The sequence below is a fragment of the Brachionichthys hirsutus genome, unplaced genomic scaffold (assembly GCF_040956055.1).
Source record: "Brachionichthys hirsutus isolate HB-005 unplaced genomic scaffold, CSIRO-AGI_Bhir_v1 contig_143, whole genome shotgun sequence".
Taxonomy (NCBI): domain Eukaryota; kingdom Metazoa; phylum Chordata; class Actinopteri; order Lophiiformes; family Brachionichthyidae; genus Brachionichthys; species Brachionichthys hirsutus.
In genome coordinates, this window is record NW_027180518.1 from 70,001 (window position 1) to 87,500 (window position 17,500).

Below are 17,500 nucleotides of genomic sequence, written 5' to 3' on the forward strand. Positions count from 1 at the left end.
GAGGAGAGGAGGGGGGAGGAGGAGGAGGGGGGAGTGGAGGAGGAGAGGAGGAGAGGAGTGGAGGAGGAGGGGGGAGTGAAGGAGGAGAGGAGAGGACTGAATTATAAGTCGGTCTTGTCATTTTGTAATTCTTCGTTTGCTTGAAATCTTCTGCATGTGGAGTTTCGTTTGGACTCTGGTCCTACCCATCAGGCTCTTCACCCTCTGCTCCTCCTTCAGCTCGCCCACCTCAGCCTCCCGCCTCCTCAGCTCCTCCTCCAGCCCCTCCCTCCTCCCTTCTCTTTCTCTCAACTCTGTGATGATTTCCTCTTTCTTGTCGTTTTCCTCCTGGAGTCTCCAGATCTCCTCCTCCAGAATCACTGAGGAGTTGGAAGATGATGAATCCAGGGTGTGTGTTGTAAACACTCCTTCCTGCTCCTTCTCTTACCTCTCTTTCTTGCAGGTTCCTTGTCCTCCTCTTCCTCGTGGGATTCCCTCCAACGTTTCTGGCTCTTCTTCACGTCCTCTTCCTCACCTGCTTTTATCGTCAGACAGGTGCTCTGACGCTGCAGCAGCTCCGGCCTGATGTACTCCACCAGAGGGCGCTGAAACAGGGACCGCGATGAGGAGGACGTTTGAGGACAGCGAACATGGACTTACGTCTTTCCGTAGACACGTCTCCATCAGAGCCGACAGCGTCTGCTGCTCCGGGCGCTGGAGACGCTGACCCAACAAAACTTTATTGATACTTGATGTAGATCACAAACATTCAAGTTCAGCAGCAGTAGAACCTATCGGCAGTAGAACCTACCGGCAGTAGAACCTACCGGCAGTAGAACCTACCGGCAGTAGAACCTACCGGCAGTAGAACCTACCGGCAGTAGAACCTACCGGCAGTAAAACCTACCGGCAGTAGAACCTACCGGCAGTAGAACCTACCTGCAGTAGAAACTACCTGCAGTAGAAACTACCTGCAGTAGAAACTACCTGCAGTAGAACCTACCTGCAGTAGAAACTACCTGCAGCAGGAATTACCTGCAGGAGCCCACATTGAAAACACAAACGCACCGCTAGAAGAATGTGGATTACCTGTTTGGCTTCCTGCAATCGGTCATGTGACTGCTGCTTCTCCAATCGCGGCACTTCAAGCTCTGCTGTCAAAGAAAAGCACAGAGGTCAATGTGGTGTGTGTGTACCGTCACTACGTGTGCGTGTGTACCTTCGGGGTGGGTGTGCACCGTCGGGGTGGTGTGTGTGTACCATCGCTGCGTGTGTGCACCGTCGGGGTGGTGTGTGTGTACCATCGCTGCATGTGTGTACCTTTGGGGTGGGTGTGTACCTTCGGGGTGTGTGTGTGTACCTTCGGGGTGGGTGTGTACCTTTGGGGTGGGTGGGTGTGTACCATCGCTGCGTGTGTGTACCTTCGGGGTGGTGTGTGTGTACCATCGCTGCATGTGTGTACCTTCGGGGTGGTGTGTGTACCATCGCTGCGTGTGTGAACCTTCGGGGTGGGTGTGTACCTTCGGGGTGGGTGTGTGTACCATCGCTGCGTGTGTATACCTTCGGGGTGGTGTGTGTACCATCGCTGCATGTGTGTACCTTCGGGGTGGGTGTGTACCATCGCTGTGTGTGTGTACCTTCGGGGTGGTGTGTGTGTACCATCGCTGCATGTGTGTACCTTCGGGGTGGGTGTGCACTGTTGGGGTGGTGTGTGTGTACCATCGCTGCGTGTGTGTACCTTCGGGGTGGTGTGTGTGTACCATCGCTGCATGTGTGTACCTTCGGGGTGGGTGTGCACTGTCGGGGTGGTGTGTGTGTACCATCGCTGCGTGTGTGTACCTTCGGGGTGGTGTGTGTGTACCTTCGGGGTGCGTGTGTGTACCTTCGGGGTGCGTGTGTGTACCTTCGGGGTGGTGTGTGTGTACCATCGCTGTGTGTGTGTACCTTCGGGGTGGTGTGTGTACCATCGCTGCATGTGTGTACCTTTGGGGTGGTGTGTGTACCATCGCTGCATGTGTGTACCTTTGGGGTGGTGTGTGTGTACCATCGCTGCATGTGTGTACCTTCGGGGTGGTGTGTGTACCATCGCTGTGTGTGTGTACCTTCGGGGTGGTGTGTGTGTACCATCGCTGCATGTGTGTACCTTCGGGGTGGTGTGTGTACCATCGCTGCATGTGTGTACCTTCGGGGTGGGTGTGCACTGTTGGGGTGGTGTGTGTGTACCATCGCTGCGTGTGTGTACCTTCGGGGTGGGTGTGTCCCGTCAGACAGTGTTGAACACTCTGAGCATCTTCTCTGATCTTCTCCAGGTCTTCAGTTAAAGAACCAATGATCCCCTCCAACACAGTCACCTGTTCCTCCTCCCAATCAATCAATCAATCATTAACCAACGAAGCCAGGTCATCAATAACCATCGACTGACAGACGGCGTGATGACTCACCTGGCTGTGGTCTGTGTCAGAGAGGTCGCTAGTCTTGCTGACGAGGTTCTTGAAGATCTGGATTCTCCTGTCCGCCCTCTCCTCCAAGATGTCCCTCTCCCTCTCCAGACTGTCCCTGGAGACGACGGGAGAGCATCATCAGCCGCCGTTTTGGCCACGCCCAACTGTTACGGCCCGTTTACAGTCAGCGTCGAGACTAACCTCACCCAACATGAGAAGACGTCCCTCCTCCCTGTCCTCAGGACATCAATACAACCGCTACTCTAACGGGTTTCAAACCTCAGCCTCTTTGCTGCCCTCTAGTGGACGTACCAAAAGCAAACAGAATGCGTGGGCGCTGGTGCGTCCTTTGGAAGGACTTGATCCTGACGTGGGTCTCACCTGTAGTCCTTCTCCATCTTGTTGAACAGCTCTGAAAACTCGGCGTGGACTTCCTCTCTGATCTGAGCCTCCAGAAGCAGACGTAGCTCCGCCTCTCCGTCCGCCTGGAGACAGGAGAGCGTCGGCTTCACCGCGCGTTCCCAGAGCTCCCTTGAAAGGGCCTTACCTTCATGGTGTGGTCTCCCTCCTCCTCCTCACACCTGGTTTTTAAAACGGTTCCCCCCATCACACTCTCCTCCTCTTCTTCCCAATCTTCGCCATCGTCATCCTCGAGTACATCCTCCAGAGTGGTCTCCCACGCCACCACTGAGCGCCTTCGGCTCCCCCCAGATACATTTCTGTGCCGGTCAACTTTGTCAACGATGATCGACGGCTCCCTCGCCGACCTGTCGGGGGCGTCGTCGGGGACAACCGACCTCGAGTTTAACACCACCACCTGGATGGAGACATTTAACCCAGGTGTTAAATCCCGTTTATAGTTCTCAAACACTCATTTTACTTGATGCCATAGAAGTCTAAACACGGGGGGGGGGGGGGGGGGTCACTGGGAACTGCAACGATTCGTCCATTAAATAGAGTAATTCAATTCGACTTCAATTCCGTTGCCTCGACGATTCGATTAATGAGTGTTGCGTATTAAAATCATTCACAGGCTGCTGCCGCGTAGCTCGTTTCCGCATGAGAGGGGAGGCGGCCCGAGCACGTCCGTGGGAACAGTGTGTGGGGGGGGGGGGGGGGGGGGGGGGGGCACGGAGAACCACAATGAAGTTTGGGCCAACTCCAGCTCAAAAGGCCGGAGCGTTCATGACTGTTTGATGATTCATCAATGAGTTAAATCACAGCCGCAGCCGCCGGCTCGCTGAGGCTCACCTGTACAGGTGTCTGCAATGCTGTGTGCTCACCTTCTGGGCGAGGGCAGAGAACTTGAGGACAGCGAGCGTCTCGTCAAAGCAAGAAGCATTCTGGTTGATGTTCACCACCATGGAGACCTTTCCGGCACCACAGAAGAAGAACTGCAGGAAGTGGGTGAGTTTGGACTCCCTGAAGGGAACGTGGTGCTGGAACCTGCAGAGACGGGGTCAGGGGTCATCGTCTGGCCCATCGGCTGCACACGGGCAGCGAGCCCTTACTTGGCACGCTGGTTGGTTCTCATGGCGGCGATGCACTTCCCGAGCGCCAGCAGGGAGCTGTTGATGTTGCCGGCTTCTTTCAGCCTCTCTCCAGTGTTGTGAGTCCGAGAGCAGCGCTCTGACCCGGCCAGGTCACACAGCGCCAGCCTAAACACACACAGACCGTCACCCCCGGCCCCCGGCCCCCAGCCCCCGCCGGGCTCTTACTCGCTGATGCCGAGGACTCTGGGAACTCCCACGTCGTCCACTCTGAGGATCCTGACGGAGAAGATGCTGTGGCTGCAGAGACACAAACCGCACATGAGTCCCTGAGCCCGACCTCCTCCAGCAGAGGGCGCCCAAAACACCTGAAACAGGCTCATTCTTCCTGCTTTGGCCAATCGAATGGTCTAATACTGCAGGTCAGCAGGAAGCCATTTAAAACTATTTACCTTCAGACAAGCACTCGAGCTAAATAACGCTGCAGGCTTTCAGAGGGGAGAAGAAGTTAAACCTGATTGGTTGAATTCACGTTAAAGACGCACCTATGAATATTTAAAAGACTAAATTTGACTTTGTCCCTAAACTCACACCAAATGACCTTTAGGGTGGTTCTGACCTTCTGCTGGACAGCTGGTTCAGTCTGGTGGCAGAGAAACTCTGGTTCTTCCTCCCAATCTTCATCACTCTGTTGGCCTCCTCAGAGCTGCTCACCTGGACCCACCTCAGGCCTGAAACAGACACGGCGTGAGATCTGAACCCGTTCTCCCCGTCGGCCGCCCGAGGCAACGGAGACAGCTCCTGCTTCAACAGGGCGAGCGCTCCGTCTCCAGCACCACCGCCGGCCGGGTGACGTTTCCGTGACGACCAGCTGGTCCTCCCACAGCTGATGAGGTGTTGCCCTTTGCCCCCTGCCTTGTTAGATGGTTGGAACATGGCCGTGTGTGATCGTGTGACACCGGGTATTGGGTCGAGAGGGGTTCGGTGTGCGTGTCCTACAGACTGGTTTCCTGCTTCGGTCAGTCACTACCTTTAATGAAGGAGTTTCCTTTGATGTCCTGGGACAGACGCAGAACAGTCCTCTTCTGGTGTCCACTGGGAACCTGACCGTCACAGACAAATCACACAATCACGGTCGGTACTCCTACAAGAGGATGCTACGAAACACGACACGGAACAGGAACGACAGCCGGCATGTTCAGAGCCTGCTGGAGGACGACTCAGGCGTGTGCGTTTAGAGTCACCTGTTCCAGCAGGTCGTGGATGTTGTCGTTGTAAATCTCACAGAACGAAACCCAGACGGAGAAACGGACGCTTGAGGCGACGTCCAGACAGAAGCTGTCGGCGTCAGAGATGCTGTGGGAGGAGCCTGGACACGCACAGACACAATCAGGTGGGTCGAACCTTCGCGTCTTGAAGGATGCGACGTCATCAGAACCTTACGGACCGTTGAGAAGCAGTGATTTTGTCACCGTCAGGCTTTTGTCACTCTGTGGAGACACAGGCGCTTTAGGGGGCGGGGCCTGCGTGTGTGCTTCCTCCGTGTTCGTGTGTCAGACCTCTTTAGAGAGCCTCAGCAGGTTCTTCTTGCTGCTGCTCTCCGCTGCCTGCTGCTCTGGGGTCAGTCTGCTGTAGTCTCTGCAGCGCTGAGGCTTCAGGTCATTCCGCCCGTAGAGACGACCCCCCACGCTGGTGAAGATGGCAGACAGAGACCTGGGCAGCAGACCGCTGTCGTGATCCGGACCTGGGTCACAGACAGGTCATAAAGACCTTCAAGATGGGGGCATTAGGGGGTCACAGCGATTTCTGATCCAACTGCAGCTCAGAATACGGAGGACGTTTCTGCACAGCGTACAGGACGAGCTGCATTTCTGACCCAGGAACGTGAAGGTCTTCCCAGCATTGGTGACTCCGTAGGTGAACACCAGACAGTTTCCTCCACCCAGGACGTCCCGGACCAAACCCCGAACCGAGCCCTCAAACACCTCCCTCTGACTGGCCTCCGGATCAAACACCTGAAGGACACGGTCGCCATGGTGAACGGTGAAGCTGCGCCTCTGACACGGAAGATGTCGGAGCTACCTGTGTGAAGGTGAACCTCTGTGCCGTTTGGGGGAGGGGCTTCTCACTCTGTCTGTTGACCTCGAGCTCCGGGGAGCCTTCAGCACCACGGTGTCGGGTCCCTCGATGGCCACACAGCTCTGACGAGCAAAAGACAAAATAAGGTGACATCCGACCGTCTCCACCGAGGCTGCTCAGAAAGGAACCAGGGTGGGGGGGGGGGCAATGGATCTAGAGATTCTAAAGTCTCATTTTATCTAGCAAGCGAGAGTTTTCCCCGCCACAGTTTAGCCGCGTTCCGTTCTACTATTCCTCCTCGTGGGCTTCCGTAGAAACGACATCGCTGCCGCTGTGAGGAGGAGAGAACTCCGTAGCAATCCGGCCTTTTGGAACGGGCTCGGGTTCGATCCCACTGATGATCAACAGTCTGTAGCTACAGGAAGCAGCAGCACCACAAACTCCAAGGCAAAGTCGCCCAGCGCCATGTAGAACATCAAAGACATTAAAGGTTTCCTTCATGAAAAGCTGCGCTTCAAGCTCAGCCACAACCGTTACGGATCAGATCTATTACCCAGACCAGGTGAGAGAAGGACGTAGCGGAAGGACGGGCGTTACCTGTGACTCTCCGTCGCTGCTCTCGGCTGCACTGAAAGGTCGAACTCGCAGGTACACCTGTAGGTTCTCAGACTGAACGCCGTCCTGATGAAAGAGAACAACCCCTTTATGTCAGTGAGACAGGAAGGAAACACAAACCGTTGTGTCCCCCGGTCTACGTGCAACGCCGCCCCCCCGGCACCACCAGAGAACCGTTCTACCGTAACGGAGCGTCGTCTTCTCCAACACCCACCTGGGCCGTCAGAGCGATGAAGTCTCCGAGCAGATTCCTCCGGATGTCATCCACCTCAAACGGACCGGCTCTCGTTGGGTCCGCCCCCAAACAGGACTCCATGTTCTGACCCGGTAACACACAACACGGACACATCAGCCTTCTCTACCGTCGCTACATCAAAGTGGAATTAAACCCTGAAAATACGGATCCAAGAGATGGAACAAATTTCAATCCTTTAATTCAAGCCAATATTTTATAGCATCTTATATTACCTAATATCACAGGTGAGACTTTCTCCAAGCACGGCATTACTGATTACATTCTGAATAAGTGAAAGATTATGGACTTTTATTTCCAATCCATACAATAATCAATATGCTGTCATCGGCCAGCGCCGGCGGTAGCGCCTCCCTCGTTGGGTTCCTCCTTTCTCCTCGGTTCTCTTATCACATCTCATGTTTATTCAATAATGAGTCAGGATTACACAACGAATGGAGTTTACTGAAGGTTTCCAGTCACTACGAAGCTGGTAGGAAACACAGCGCTGGGGGGGGGGGGGGGGGGGGGATGAATGGAGTTTACTGAAGGTCTCCAGTCACTACGAAGCTGGTAGGAAACACAGGCTGGGGGGGGGGGGGGGGTAGAAGAGTCCGTGACCTCTACAGACAGAACCCCCTCCTCCTGGGACGGGCCGTTAGGGCCCTGACCCGTTACCACCGTGATGCTTTATAAGTGATTAATCAATGCGTGTGATTATTACCTCAGAGCATGGACGATAAAGAACCTGTGCATTGTGAGCATGCTGCATAACTCAAATATCTAACAAGCTCCTCCCCCTCTCATTCTGATTATTCATGTTATAGATATATGTCAGTAGTCTCTCTCTCTCTCTCTCTCTCTCCCTCTTTCTGTCCTTGGTGCTGCAGAACCTGGACCTGTCAGAACCGATATCATCATTGTTAAAATTAGCGATTAGAATTTTAGTCAGCATTTCCTGCATTACTGCTCTTTAGTCAGTCGTTAGTTCAGCAGCTTTATCTACATGTTGTATTGTAGTCTCTCTCTCTCTCGCTCTCTCTCTCTCTCTCTCTCCCTCCCCAGACATTTCCTGCATTACTGCTCTTTAGTCAGTCGTTAGTTCAGCAGCTTTATCTACATGTTGTATTGTAGTCTCTCTCTCTCTCCTCTCTCTCTCTCTCTCTCTCCCTCCCCAGACATTTCCTGCATTACTGCTCTTTAGTCAGTCGTTAGTTCAGCAGCTTTATCTACATGTTGTATTGTAGTCTCTCTCTCTCTCCTCTCTCTCTCTCTCTCTCTCCCTCCCCAGACAGATGTTCGTCTTCGGTCCTGTCCAAGGTTTCTGCTCGATAAAGTTTCTCCTTGCCCCCTTCTCCAAAGTTCTTGCTCTTGTGGGTCTCGTAAATATTATCCGATGCAAACATTCATTAATAGTCCGGAGAAAACGCGTAGCAGCCCCGCAAGAGCTGCCCATAAACACCGATGCTGTTAGCATTAGCCTCACTAGCTAACCGTCGAACACAAACACGCCACTAATGTCGCTTAAACGGCTCTTTCCTAAAAAACTAAACAGAAAAACGACAAGTAAAATGTCTGGACCTCAAAAGAGGCTCAATAGAATTGAAACTCACCTTAACTAATTATTCTCTTCACGAGAAACGGCCTAAACACTAGCTAACTTTAGCTAGCTCCTCTTCGCCTTTCCGCGGGGTCGTTTTTAAAATCACGTGAGAGAACCAATCAGATTGGTGACACAAGATTACGTCAGACCAACCTCGTTCTCATCTTCAAATAAAATCTCGCGATTTGAAATAAAACTTTATTTAAAAAACAAAATAGAATCTCGCGACAAAAATGAAACCGACTTTCAGGAAAATTGCATGAAATTGTATAAAAACCTAAAATTAAAACCTAAAAGTTTTAGGCTATAAATACAAAAATTTAAACAAAATATTGTCTGTTTCTATCCTATGTCTGATTCGGGTGTGGATAGATGGATAGTAGGGTATGGCGATGTATCACGATATGAGTATGAATCAATCAAATGTGGCTGAGTCAGTGTTCTGATGATGTCATTCCCCGAGTCATGCAGCCGACATATACACCTGCATACAGGTGTATAATACACCTGCATACAGGTGTATAATACACCTGTATGCAGGTGTCTCAGCTGAGCATTAAGGGCGTTAACCCCGACACCACAGAACATCTCACTGGCGCTGGACCATCTGGGCTTCCTGAGAAGTATCCGCATGCAGTCATTGTACGCCACCCTCAACTTCTGCATGCTGGCCTGTTTGTACTTGATCCACAAGGGGGCAGTATAGAGTGGCGTACAAAAGGCCCTGAAGAGGGTGACTTTGACCGCTTCAGAGCAAAACCTAAATCTCTTCTTCAGCATGTTAGCCTGCGCATACAGCATCCGCCGCTGGTCATTGATCATGTGATCATCATCTCCCAGCTCCCTTAACCCATATCATTAAATACACTCGTCTCAAATTGTAAAGCACATTTATTGATTTATTGGTAACAAACTCTTTGGCATGTCACCACCAGAACCACACACTCTTAGCTTTTGCACTTGTTGCAGGAAAGTATAAAGTTATCAATAGATTCACCGGTAACCCATGGCAACACTCAGAGTAAGCCACCGGCGTAAACAGCGGCGCGTCCTGATGACGTAATTAGTCAGGGACAGCAGCGTGAAGGCGGATTAGCATCGGATCCGCGGATTAGAACCTCGGCGACAGCAGATCGCTGTTCCTGTTCGACTTCATCCGGAGAAGCTGCCGCCGTGGAACAGGTGACGTCAGTTTTCTTATTCTGATGTCGTAATAAACAGAATTTAAAGGTAAAACGTCACGAGTTGAGCAGACGCACTGACTCGGTTTCCTTGACAACGGTGAGACGGAGTCGTTCCTGTGCTGTTCAGCAGATTGATTGGTCTCTCCCTTCATCAGGCGCGGTTCTGCTCTCAGCTGGTCGTCCATGGAGCTGAGCGGCGATGGTGGGAAGTGGCTGGACGCTCACTACGACCCGGTAGCAGGCCTGTTCACCTTCTCGTCCTGCGTGGACCTGGCAGACCTGGGCGGGGACGGGGAGAACCGGTTGGTGGTCGGGGACCTGGGCTACGGCTCATCGGGCATGAAGCTAAAGGTGTACCGGGGCACGGCGCTGATGAGTGAGAGCACCTTGCTGGACCTGCCCGCCGGCCTCGTCACCTTCTTCATGGACCTGCACGAGCCAAGGACACCTGCTGTTGCCGTGGCGTCCGGACCCTGTATCTACGTGTACAAAAACCTCAGGCCATACTTCAAGTTCACACTGCCCAGCCTGGAGATCAATACGCTGGAGCAGGTCTGATCAGAATGACTGTGACCCGCTAATCCAGACCGTTGCAGCATGCTGAATCTCTGCTCTGATTGGCTAGGACCTTTGGCGGCAGGTTAGGGAAGGTCAAATGGACCCTCCGAGCCTGAAGGAGGTGCTGGAGAGCATCAGGCAGAAGGCAGACGTCCCGCTGTCCATCCGCTCGCTCAGGTTCTTGTCTCTGGACACCAGTGAGATGGACGAGTTCGTTCAGCTGCACAAACAGCAGCCAATCAGGCGGCAGGTCCGAGTCACAACGCTTCCTGTCCTGCTGTCAGGGCGTGGCTGAACTTCCTCTCTCTGCTTCCAGACCGTCATCACCTGCGTCGGGACCTTGAAGAAGAGCACGGCCGACGAGGACGCCGTCAGCTGTTTGGTGATCGGCACAGAGAGCTGCGATGTCTACGTCCTCGACCCCGAAGCGTTCATCATCCTATCCAAGGTCAACCCCCCCCCTTTGGCGTCTCACAGGGCTCGACCCTGGGCCTCTTTACCTTTAATCTGTGATGTTACATTCAGTTCCTGACTATACGTCGCTCTGGACAAGTCAATTTATTCGTCAATAAATGCGTCACAAAGAAGAAGAAAACATAAATAAGTCACACCGGACTATGAGATTTATTATTATTTATTTAAGCACGCACAAAGCAGGAGGGTTCCCGGGTTGGGGTCAGGGTTAGGGTTAGGGTTAGGGTTAGGGTCAGCGACGTGCAGCACAACAACAGGAAACGAGCTAAACCAACTGATCTCACGAGAATTCTCTCAAAATGTCCAGATTGTTCGAGAAGCAAGGATGAAAGCCGTCTCACGGACACCGAAGGTGGACCGGTGCACAGCTGGGGGGTTACGGGGTTTATTTTAATATGTATAAGTCGCAGGACCGGCCAAACCATAAAATAGGGTACTTGTTTGTGTATTAGAGACTTCTGCTGCCCGGTTATACTTCCCACTAATGGAATATAAAATGTGATGCACGTTGTCTCTTCTCCGGGTTCCTGGTTCCTTTCATCTTTTTAGACTTGGTACAACAAAGATCGTTGCAGGTACAAAGAGGTTCAATATTCTTCTGCCGTGTTTGTGACTGTTGAAGATGTCGCTGCCCGCCGCCCCCACCATGATGGACGTGACGGGTCAGTTCGACGTGGAGTTTCGTATCACGGTGGCGTGTCGCAACGGCAACATCTATATCCTGCGCAGGTGAGACGTACCTGGCCGACGGCAGACATCGGCTGCTCAATGACCGCTGTCTGACGTGACGTCTGCGCCGCTCCGCAGGGAGTCGGACACGCCCAAGTCCTGCATCGAGCTGCCGTGTCACCCGGTGGGGCTGGTGAGGGTTGGGAAGAACGTGCTGGTGGGCTGCACCGACGAGAGCCTGCAGGGCTTCACGCAGAAGGTAGGGCGTTTCCATAGCAACCTCCACACAGGAGGTAGGGCGTTTCCATAGCAACCTCCACACAGGAGGTAGGGCGTTTCCGTAGCAACCTCCACACAGGAGGTAGGACGTTTCCATAGCAACCTCCACACAGGAGGTAGGACGTTTCCATAGCAACCTCCACACAGAAGGTAGGACGTTTCCGTAGCAACCTCCACACAGGAGGTAGGGCGTTTCCATAGCAACCTCCACACAGGAGGTAGGACGTTTCCATAGCAACCTCCACACAGGAGGTAGGACGTTTCCATAGCAACCTCCACACAGAAGGTAGGACGTTTCCGTAGCAACCTCCACACAGGAGGTAGGGCGTTTCCGTAGCAACCTCCACACAGGAGGTAGGACGTTTCCGTAGCAACCTCCACACAGGAGGTAGGACGTTTCCGTAGCAACCTCCACACAGGAGGTAGGGCGTTTCCATAGCAACCTCCACACAGGAGGTAGGACGTTTCCATAGCAACCTCCACACAGGAGGTAGGACGTTTCCATAGCAACCTCCACACAGGAGGTAGGACGTTTCCGTAGCAACCTCCACACAGAAGGTAGGGCGTTTCCGTAGCAACCTCCACACAGGAGGTAGGACGTTTCCGTAGCAACCTCCACACAGGAGGTAGGGCGTTTCCGTAGCAACCTCCACACAGGAGGTAGGGCGTTTCCGTAGCAACCTCCACACAGGAGGTAGGACGTTTCCATAGCAACCTCCACACAGAAGGTAGGGCGTTTCCATAGCAACCTCCACACAGGAGGTAGGGCGTTTCCATAGCAGCATTCTAAACGGCTTCATCTCATGGCTGCGCTGGAATGTCTCATCCTCAGGGGAAGAAGCTTTGGAGGGTGGTTCTTCCCGCCCCGGTTATCACCATGGCTGCCCTGGACCTCCTCACCAGGGGCTTCCAGGGTGTTCTGGTGGGCCTGGCGAACTGTGAGGTCCATCTGTACCGGGACAAGAATCTGCTTAGCACCATCAAGACGCCCGATGCGGTCACTTCCATCTGCTTTGGCCGGTACGGGCGTGAGGACGGGACCCTCATCATGACCACCAAGGGAGGAGGTCTCATGGTAAAGATCCTAAAGAGGACGGCAGCCTTGGATGACAGGGACAATGCTCCCGGGCCCCCCCTGGCCCAGAGCATCCGCCTCAATGTACCCAAGAAGACCAAGCTGTACGTGGACCAGACGCTGAGGGAGCGTGAGAACGCCGGCGCCATGCACCGGGCGTTCCAGATGGACCTGAGCCGCATGCGGCTGTCCGCTGCCAAAGCCTACGTCAGGGCCCTGGAGTCCAGCCTGACGCCGATGTCCTCCAGCCTCACCCAGCCCCTCAAGATGAACGCTGTGGTGCAGGGTCTGGGCCCCTCCTTCAAACTGACCCTGAACATCCAGAACACGGCGCCCTGTCGGCCCGTCACCGACCTGGCCATCAGCTTCCTGTACGACGAGAACCTGTACAGGATGAGGAACCCGTTCATGAGGATTCCGCTGTTGGTGCCTGGACCCATCTACCCCGTCGAGACCTTCGTCCAGTGCAGTAGCGACATGGGCGTCTCTGACATCATCAAGGTGTTCATACTGCAGGAGGGGAGGAGCTCCCCACTACTGACGGCACACATCAACATGCCAATCAGCGAAGGCCTGCCGCTCAACTGACTCCGCCTCCGCTGAGCATCGGCGGGGATCACGTTTCAACCTGTTTGACCCAACCAGACTAAACGCGGTCCAGAATCCGACCTGGAACTGTAGGTAGCCAGCGCTAGCAGGAGGACTAGCATCACGTTGGTGCTGCTAACATGCTAGCATGAAGTCTGTTTACTTCCTGTGTCTCAATTAAAAGCTCTCGATGACAAAATACAGTTAAAGAACTCGATTTCTTGAACAGATACTGATACCAAGGAAAGCACGAGGACGACGGTCCATCATTCTGTCCATCATTCCGTCCATCATTCTGTCCATCATTCTGTCCATCATTCCGTCCATCATTCCGTCCATCATTCCGTCCATCATTCTGTCCATCATTCTGTCCATCATTCTGTCCATCATTCTGTCCATCATTCTGTCCATCATTCTGTCCATCATTCCGTCCATCATTCTGTCCATCATTCTGTCCATCATTCCGTCCATCATTCCGTCCATCATTCTGTCCATCATTCTGTCCATCATTCTGTCCATCATTCTGTCCATCATTCCGTCCATCATTCTGTCCATCATTCTGTCCATCATTCTCTCCATCATTCTGTCCATCATTCTGTCCATCATTCTGTCCATCATTCCGTCCATCATTCTGTCCACCATTCCGTCCATCATTCCGTCCATCATTCTGTCCATCATTCTGTCCATCATTCTGTCCACCATTCTGTCCATCATTCTGTCCACCATTCTGTCCATCATTCCGTCCATCATTCTGTCCATCATTCCGTCCATCATTCTGTCCATCATTCTGTCCATCATTCCGTCCATCATTCTGTCCATCATTCCGTCCATCATTCTGTCCATCATTCCGTCCATCATTCTGTCCATCATTCCGTCCACCATTCTGTCCATCATTCCGTCCATCATTCTGTCCATCATTCTGTCCATCATTCCGTCCATCATTCTGTCCATCATTCTGTCCATCATTCTGTCCATCATTCTGTCCACCATTCTGTCCATCATTCTGTCCATCATTCTGTCCACCATTCTGTCCATCATTCTGTCCACCATTCTGTCCATCATTCTGTCCATCATTCCGTCCATCATTCTGTCCACCATTCTGTCCATCATTCTGTCCACCATTCTGTCCATCATTCTGTCCATCATTCTGTCCACCATTCTGTCCATCATTCTGTCCACCATTCTGTCCATCATTCTGTCCACCATTCTGTCCATCATTCTGTCCATCATTCCGTCCATCATTCTGTCCACCATTCTGTCCATCATTCTGTCCATCATTCTGTCCACCATTCTGTCCATCATTCTGTCCACCATTCTGTCCATCATTCTGTCCACCATTCTGTCCATCATTCTGTCCATCATTCTGTCCATCATTCCGTCCATCATTCTGTCCACCATTCTGTCCATCATTCTGTCCACCATTCTGTCCATCATTCTGTCCATCATTCCGTCCATCATTCTGTCCACCATTCTGTCCACCATTCTGTCCATCATTCTGTCCACCATTCTGTCCATCATTCTGTCCACCATTCTGTCCATCATTCTGTCCATCATTCTGTCCATCCCATCAGACTCACGTCGGCTCTTTATCCCACATTAACTGTTCACCTCTGGGTACAAAGGGCTGCAAATCAAACACCTTCATTTGTTACCGTGAAATCACCGATCTATAATCTCGAATGGACTCAGGTGAGCAACCTTTGGACAGAGAGCTGCACTTAGATAACGGCTGGAGGTGGATCCGCACCATAAACCACCGCGGAAACCCGCTGAGCACGATCACCAGTGCTGGTTCTGACCCGAGTCCAGCTGTAGATCTGCAGGAGTGCGTCGGTTGATCCAGACGGACGACGTAAGAGAAACGGGACGGGACGCAGGTTCGGACGTTTGCAGGGATCAATACGATTGGATGATTGATTTAGCTGAGAGAAATGTATATCTCATGAGCGTCGGTGTATTAGTGAACAAAACACTGCAGTGTGATGTCATCAGTCAGTCCAATTCAATTGATTAAATTAATTGAATTCACATTGATGGCAATTTTAGTTTAGAAGTTACTCACTAAAAGCAGCCTTTCAGTAATGGGGGGTTCTTCTGGATCCAGATCCAGAGCTTTCCCTGGGTTCTGATCGGGTCCTTGGTCCTGTTCTGATGGATGCTGGGTTCTGATCGGGTCCTTGGTCCTGTTCTGATGGATGCTGGGTTCTGATCGGGTCCTTGGTCCTGTTCTGATGGATGCTGGGTTCTGATCGGGTCCTTGGTCCTGTTCTGATGGATGCTGGGTTCTGATCGGGTCCTTGGTCCTGTTCTGATGGATGCTGGGTTCTGATCGGGTCCTTGGTCCTGTTCTGATGGATGCTGGGTTCTGATCGGGTCCTTGGTCCTGTTCTGACAGACGATGGCGGGCAGGAAGGGATGTTGTGGTGCTTCTGTCCTGGAGGCGACGCTCGCCGTCCTGTTAATCGTCATGACGACCGTTTGTGTGACGTTGATCGTACTGATGGCTACCTGGAAAACGGACACAGGTGAGAACACAGTAGAACAGATAGAAGGTTCCCCTGATATCCTGCAGCACCAGAACGCTGAAGACAGACCCTGTCCACCGAGATAAAGCCTCTAAAGCCATCTTCTCTGTCGTCCCGTTAGACCTGGACCCGACCCGTCCTCCCAGTCCAGAGCCAGAGACCAACCCTTACCTGATTGGAGTGGGCCGAGCCGACTGCACGGCGCCGCCGGCTGAAATCCCTCTGGTCAGAAGCAAACAAGCGTGAACCTGACGGTGCCTTCAGGGCCTCCTGGTCCAGAAGGACCTGACGGTGCCTTCAGGGCCTCCTGCTCCAGAAGGACCTGACGGTGCCTTCAGGGCCTCCTGGTCCAGAAGGACCTGACGGTGCCTTCAGGGCCTCCTGCTCCAGAAGGACCTGACGGTGCCTTCAGGGCCTCCTGGTCCAGAAGGACCTGACGGTGCCTTCAGGGCCTCCTGGTCCAGAAGGACCTGACGGCAGATAGATCAAAGAGCGGAACGGTTCTTAAAAGACACCGGGTTACTGAAGACTGATAACGCTGAGCCACAGACAGGTGTCTCTGATAACAGGTGAGGGACAAAGAACAGAACTAAGTCTTTGAATAAAACACAGTCCTGGAACACAGATGTAGTTTATGTACCAGATGTAGTTTATGTACCAGATGTAGTTTATGTAGCAGATGTAGTTTATGTACCAGATGTAGTTTAGGTAGCAGATGTAGTTTAGGTACCAGATGTAGTTTATGTAGCAGATGTAGTTTAGGTAGCAGATGTAGTGTATGTACCAGATGTAGTTTAGGTAGCAGATGTAGTTTATGTACCAGATGTAGTTTAGGTAGCAGATGTAGTTTAGGTACCAGATGTAGTTTATGTACCTGATGTAGTTTATGTACCTGATGTAGTTTATGTACCTGATGTAGTTTAGGTAGCAGATGTAGTTTAGGTAGCAGATGTAGTTTATGTACCAGATGTAGTTTATGTACCAGATGTAGTTTAGGTAGCAGATGTAGTTTATGTACCAGATGTAGTGTATGTACCTGATGTAGTTTAGGTAGCAGATCTAGTTTATGTACCAGATGTAGTGTATGTACCTGATGTAGTTTATGTACCAGATGTAGTTTATGTACCTGATGTAGTTTATATACCAGATGTAGTTTAGGTAGCAGATCTAGTTTATGTACCAGATGTAGTGTATGTACCTGATGTAGTTTATGTACCAGATGTAGTTTATGTACCAGATGTAGTGTATGTACCTGATGTAGTTTATGTACCAGATGTAGTTTAGGTAGCAGATGTAGTTTAGGTAGCAGATGTAGTTTAGGTAGCAGATGTAGTTTAGGTAGCAGATGTAGTTTATGTACCAGATGTAGTGTATGTACCTGATGTAGTTTATGTACCTGATGTAGTTTATGTACCTGATGTAGTTTATGTACCTGATGTAGTTTATGTAGCAGATGTAGTTTAGGTAGCAGATGTAGTTTAGGTAGCAGATGTAGTTTAGGTAGCAGATGTAGTTTATGTACCAGATGTAGTTTATGTACCAGATGTAGTGTGTGTACCTCATGTAGTTTATGTACCAGATGTAGTTTAGGTAGCAGATGTAGTTTAGGTAGCAGATGTAGTGTATGTACCTGATGTAGTTTATGTACCAGATGTAGTTTATGTACCAGATGTAGTGTATGTACCTGATGTAGTTTATGTACCAGATGT

The 17,500-nt window shown here is 51.8% G+C and overlaps 3 protein-coding genes across 3 annotated transcripts in view; 2 read left to right on the forward strand and 1 right to left on the reverse strand.

Annotated features, from left to right (window-relative positions):
• Nucleotides 1-6,920, reverse strand: part of LOC137915797 (kinesin-like protein KIF20B) — a 10,897-nt gene extending 3,977 nt beyond the window's left edge. Inside the window, 20 exon segments of the mRNA XM_068758916.1 lie at nt 186-359; nt 428-584; nt 1,069-1,133; nt 2,222-2,336; nt 2,421-2,535; nt 2,802-2,926; nt 2,968-3,237; nt 3,704-3,866; nt 3,932-4,078; nt 4,139-4,210; nt 4,530-4,821; nt 4,941-5,013; nt 5,155-5,279; nt 5,358-5,400; nt 5,470-5,654; nt 5,787-5,925; nt 5,993-6,051; nt 6,054-6,111; nt 6,587-6,670; nt 6,813-6,920. Coding sequence (XP_068615017.1) covers nt 186-359; nt 428-584; nt 1,069-1,133; nt 2,222-2,336; nt 2,421-2,535; nt 2,802-2,926; nt 2,968-3,237; nt 3,704-3,866; nt 3,932-4,078; nt 4,139-4,210; nt 4,530-4,821; nt 4,941-5,013; nt 5,155-5,279; nt 5,358-5,400; nt 5,470-5,654; nt 5,787-5,925; nt 5,993-6,051; nt 6,054-6,111; nt 6,587-6,670; nt 6,813-6,920 — 2,569 coding nt within the window.
• Nucleotides 6,921-9,562: 2,642 nt separating this feature from the next.
• Nucleotides 9,563-13,459, forward strand: bbs1 (Bardet-Biedl syndrome 1). Its single transcript, XM_068758918.1, has 7 exons — nt 9,563-9,621; nt 9,779-10,175; nt 10,249-10,431; nt 10,498-10,629; nt 11,278-11,384; nt 11,463-11,583; nt 12,436-13,459. The coding sequence occupies exons 2-7, from the start codon at nt 9,807-9,809 to the stop codon at nt 13,264-13,266; spliced, it is 1,743 nt and encodes a 580-aa protein (XP_068615019.1). The 5' UTR covers nt 9,563-9,621; nt 9,779-9,806; the 3' UTR covers nt 13,267-13,459.
• Nucleotides 13,460-15,664: 2,205 nt separating this feature from the next.
• The window catches only part of asah2 (N-acylsphingosine amidohydrolase 2), an 8,761-nt gene continuing 6,925 nt past the window's right edge, over nt 15,665-17,500 (forward strand). Inside the window, exons 1-2 of the mRNA XM_068758919.1 lie at nt 15,665-15,791; nt 15,913-16,016. Coding sequence (XP_068615020.1) covers nt 15,665-15,791; nt 15,913-16,016 — 231 coding nt within the window. The remainder of the gene's footprint in view (nt 15,792-15,912; nt 16,017-17,500) is intronic.

Excerpts from the sequence above, each read along its gene's own strand:
- bbs1 (XM_068758918.1), top strand. The coding sequence starts at position 9,807 with ATGGAGCTGAGCGGCGATGGTGGGAAGTGGCTGGACGCTCACTACGAC. Across the intron at positions 10,432-10,497 it reads AGCAGCCAATCAGGCGGCAG|ACCGTCATCACCTGCGTCGG; the intron begins GTCCGAGTCACA and ends CTCTGCTTCCAG. Across the intron at positions 11,385-11,462 it reads AACATCTATATCCTGCGCAG|GGAGTCGGACACGCCCAAGT; the intron begins GTGAGACGTACC and ends GCCGCTCCGCAG.